Genomic DNA, 4,272 nt, shown 5'->3' with positions numbered 1-4,272 from the left:
AACAATTGCAAAATTGAAGTGTGTGCCCTTCTTTCTAGCTTCTGGGTAGACTTCTTTTACCAAGCTGGTCAATTCTTTCAAAGTTGCATCCATCCTGGAGAGGGGTTCAAAAAAAGGACAAACTGATTAATTAGTAATAATGTATCAACACAAGTATTGACATAATTTATGTGTTTAAATTATTTAGGAGGTTCTGGTAGCTTAGTGGGGGAGGGGTGTGCTGCCAACCCAGAGGCTCTCAGTTTGAATTCACCAGCTGCTCCACAGGAAGATGGCCAGTCCCCTTCCACGTAGTTTATAGAAGCTGAAAACCCACCAAAGGCTCAGCTATAAGTTGCTTCAAGTATTATCAGAGATGGTGAGGAGAGGGCAGGGTTATGATCCACTCTTCATAAGGTCACTATGAATGGCACATAATGTTGGCATAGGGTATATATGGCACATACTGTTGTTATGTGCCATTGGGCTAACCCTGTATGAATTAGCTCTGAAATTTGCCCTATCCTGAACCAATCTCATCATCTCCAACAGCCCTAATCCCATTTCTCCAGTCCCCAAGCCAACCATCTCATTTAGGGTCTTCTCCTGTGCTGTCCCTCCACGTCACATGCCCAAAGTGTGAGACACTTGGTTTCATCCCCTCCAGGACAGACTAATTTGTTTTCTTCCATGACAACTTGGAAAATGAATTGAGTGTAACAATGAATGAATGGAAATGGAAAATCTCTGTAAATTTTCATTAAAATTAGTAATAAAAAAAATTTTAAAAAGAAAATTAGTTGATAGTATGGAACTTAAAAAGGCTGCCAACAGAATGAGCATGTGTTATGAAATTCTGCAATTATGAATGGGTGAACTCAGCTCCTAACCTATACCACACCAAGCACAGAACTCCAGAGTCCAAAGAGGTCATTTAATTTAACTTAGTACACTACAGTTATTTTGAGGTTGTGATTAAAATCCATCATCTCTCAACTTTAAATGAGGGAAATTATCCATGATAATCTGGGTGAACCTGATTCAATCAGTTGAAAAGCCTTTAAAGCAGAGTTGCAACTTCACAACAGATATCTCACATGTGGGAGGCAACTTAAGCTCTGAATTCAGAATTCCAGCCTGTCTTTTCTAGATAGATGCCCACTCTTACCCTACAGAGCTGACACTTGCCAAGCTAGATGCACAATCATATCAGCCAATCCTTTATAACCAATCTTTTTATAGTGCCAACTTGTACTCTCTTCTGGTTGAAGCAGATTGATATAGTGACCTAAGTACCTCTCTTCCAATACCTGTAATGTCTACCCAAGGATAAAACATATTCCTTTGCTGTGGAGCTTGGCTTGCTCCCCAACCCTACACAAAGTCTTAGACTTTGGTTAAGTCCTACCTACCTCAGCAGAGCTACTCTAGGTCCCAATTCATCCTCTCCTTGACTATCCTCACAATTGTCTTCTTTAGCCCCTCCTTCTACTATTCCAAACTGAACAATGTTAATGAGAATTCTCCAGTCTGGTGAACTAATATTCCATTACTGCTGGGGGAGTGGGTGAATATGAAGGGAGGATTGTGCACATCACCCTTCAAGGCTTTCAGAATCTTTGTCTTGTCTTCATTTTATTTGAGGTTTATTAATTTAAGACATGATTTTTTTGGTTGGGAATAGAGGGTCTGTGTTACAACCTAACCTTAAAGTCTAATATGGTATTTTATTCTTTCTATCTATCTATCTATCTATCTATCTATCTATCTATCTATCTATTCAATTCTTTCTCCTTGAGAAGAAACTTACTGTAGCCAGCAGTAAGTCCTTTACTTTATACTCCTTATGTATAAGCAAAGCACCTAGCATGTAGTATCAGTTACAATTTAACTTATCAAGGTAATGACTACTTATGTGCATGCAAAGAACCCTGCTCTACAGGATTTTCAATGGTTGATTTTCTTCAGAAGTAGATTTCAGGTCTTTGTCCTAAAGAACCTTTCTAGAAGAACTTGAGCTAACTTTTTGGCACATGTTAGCTGTAAGCACCACTAGAGACTTAAAGAAATAACTCTTGTTAAATATACACATTAACCTTTGAACAAAGGTTTCTAAGCAATCCATTTATCTAACACTTAAGTTAAATCAACCTTGCTGGAACTCTTACCCTTTAAGGAACTGATAGAGAATAAGAATCACACTACTTCAGAAATTTAACCAACCTCCAAAGAGACAAATGAGGTCCAATCTTCAGAAGGCTTAAATGCTAGTACACAGGACTCAAAGTTTCACTTATACACGATTTACTACTATTGAAGAGACTTTATGGAACCCTGATGGTGCAATAGCTAAGAACATGGATGTTAACCAAAATATCACGGGTTGAAATCCGACAGTCACTCCACAAGAGAAAGATGTGGCAGTTGGCTTCTTTAAAGATTTAATGCTATGGAAACCAAATGGCCAGTTCTAATCTGTCCAGTAGGGCTGCTGGGATTCGAATCACAGCAATGGGTCACATACATACATACACACTCACACCCCCTTGACATCACCCTAAGGTATCACATAGTACTAAAGACATTATTGTAGTACAACAGTATGGTAGTATGGAATGGCCCTAGCCAGATCTGGAAAGAGGAAAGGTACACAAAGGGAAAATATGCACGAGCCAAACTTCACCCACACATACCAGGAGGTTTGGTGGTGCCGCCTGCAGGGAGATGCACTGCTAACTCAAAGGTTCTAATCCACCAGAAACTCCGAGGAAAGAAAAATGGGCAATGTCCTTCCCTGTGATTTAGAGCCTCAAAAAAACTGCTGGAGGTCAGCTACATATCAGTTTGATTCAATGACGAGGAATTTTTCTATTAAGTTCCAGATTACAAATCACTTTTTTGCTGGCAGTTAATTTTTAGTGCTAAGGTGTGCCTGACCCAAGCCATGGTATTTTCAATTACTTCACATGTGTGAAAATTGGGACAAGGAATAAGGAAGACTAAAAGAAATGTATTCTCTTGAATTGTGGAGCTGACAAAGAATAAGAAACCTATCATATCACGAACTGTATTAAAAAAATGTTTTGGAAGAAGCGCATCTCCAGAAAACTCCTTAAAAGCAAGAATGGTGAGACTTATTTTGGGGATGCCATGAGGAGGGGCTACTAGTCTCTAGAAAAGGGCACTGTGCTTGGAAAGGGGGTACGCGAAGGGGAGGACGACCCTCAATGAGCTGGACTGGCTCAGGGGCTGCAACCGTGGACTGACACTGCACAGAAGTCGGTGGTGCTGGTCTGTTGTGTTGTACAAAGGTCGGGTCAAGGTGGGGCCAAGATGAGCACCTAACCACCACCACCACCCAGAAGACACCAAAACCTTAAAATTACACAGAAATACTCTTCGAGGTTCACAGCATCAGCAGCATTCAATAGCATCTAGCACCCTTTCCTCTTGGATCCTTTTTAAAAGGACGGTTATTTATCACTCTGAGCAGCGGGGCATCATCGTGACAGCAACATCGGCTCTGTCATCTTGTAAACACCCACCTTTCAACGACAAGCGCTGAGCGACTAGGCCTGGCAAACCCTCTTCGACCTCTTTAACTTTCCCACGATGCTCCCTCCCCCCACCATCAAGCAAAGGAAAAGCGCGAAGGATGCGGGGCCCGATGGGGCCTCTCACCAAGTGTAGATTTGCAGCTCGCTGGAGGGCACGTTCCCGCGGGAAAACTCGTCCATCCGGTGGTGGCGACCGTTATTGGTGGTGAAGACCCGCAGCAGCAGCGGGCACGTCTAGGAAGGAGGCAGGAAAGGATGCACAGCGTTAAAGAAAGCGCCGAGAGCCGAAGTCCCCTCCGGCCGCCCGGTGCACCAGGCCGCCGCCGCTCCCCCAGATCCCTCTACTCTCCAGGAGGCCGCGTCCGCACCTCCACCCGCATCCCAGCGCATCTGGGCCCTCACCTTCTCCCTATCGATTGGCTTCTCTGGTTCCTTTTTAATTTCTTCTTGAGTGACGCGCGACTCCACCGCCATCTTTCTCCTCCGGCCCGCGAGACGCTCGCTTTGACCTCCGACCACAGCCGCGAGCATGAGCAACTGAGCCTCTCGCGAGGCGAGGCGCACGGCCTTTATAGACGACGGAGGAGGCGGGCGCGGCATCCCCGGCGCAGGCGCACTTAGCCGTGTGGGGCGTGTCACGGCCGCTGGCGCAAACGCGCGCTGCCTCTGGGAGGAGCCTGTTGAACTGGCTGCTGTGCGGGCGCTCTGCGTTCTGACCCCCAGCGCCGCTGCAGTC

General features: G+C 44.6%; 1 protein-coding gene across 1 annotated transcript in view; it reads right to left on the bottom strand.

Annotated features, from left to right (window-relative positions):
- Nucleotides 1–4,067, bottom strand: part of SAP18 (Sin3A-associated protein, 18kDa) — a 12,270-nt gene extending 8,203 nt beyond the window's left edge. Inside the window, exons 1-3 of the mRNA XM_006894102.1 lie at nt 3,939–4,067; nt 3,661–3,770; nt 52–94 (exon numbers count right to left, since the gene is read on the bottom strand). Coding sequence (XP_006894164.1) covers nt 52–94; nt 3,661–3,770; nt 3,939–4,067 — 282 coding nt within the window. The remainder of the gene's footprint in view (nt 1–51; nt 95–3,660; nt 3,771–3,938) is intronic.
- Nucleotides 4,068–4,272: the final 205 nt, after the last annotated feature.

This window comes from Elephantulus edwardii, unplaced genomic scaffold (assembly GCF_000299155.1).
Source record: "Elephantulus edwardii isolate Elephantulus edwardi_28Jun2011 unplaced genomic scaffold, EleEdw1.0 scaffold00135, whole genome shotgun sequence".
Classification (NCBI taxonomy): domain Eukaryota; kingdom Metazoa; phylum Chordata; class Mammalia; order Macroscelidea; family Macroscelididae; genus Elephantulus; species Elephantulus edwardii.
The sequence above is the reverse complement of the archived record's forward strand: the minus strand, read 5'-3'. Positions and strand labels throughout refer to the sequence as shown.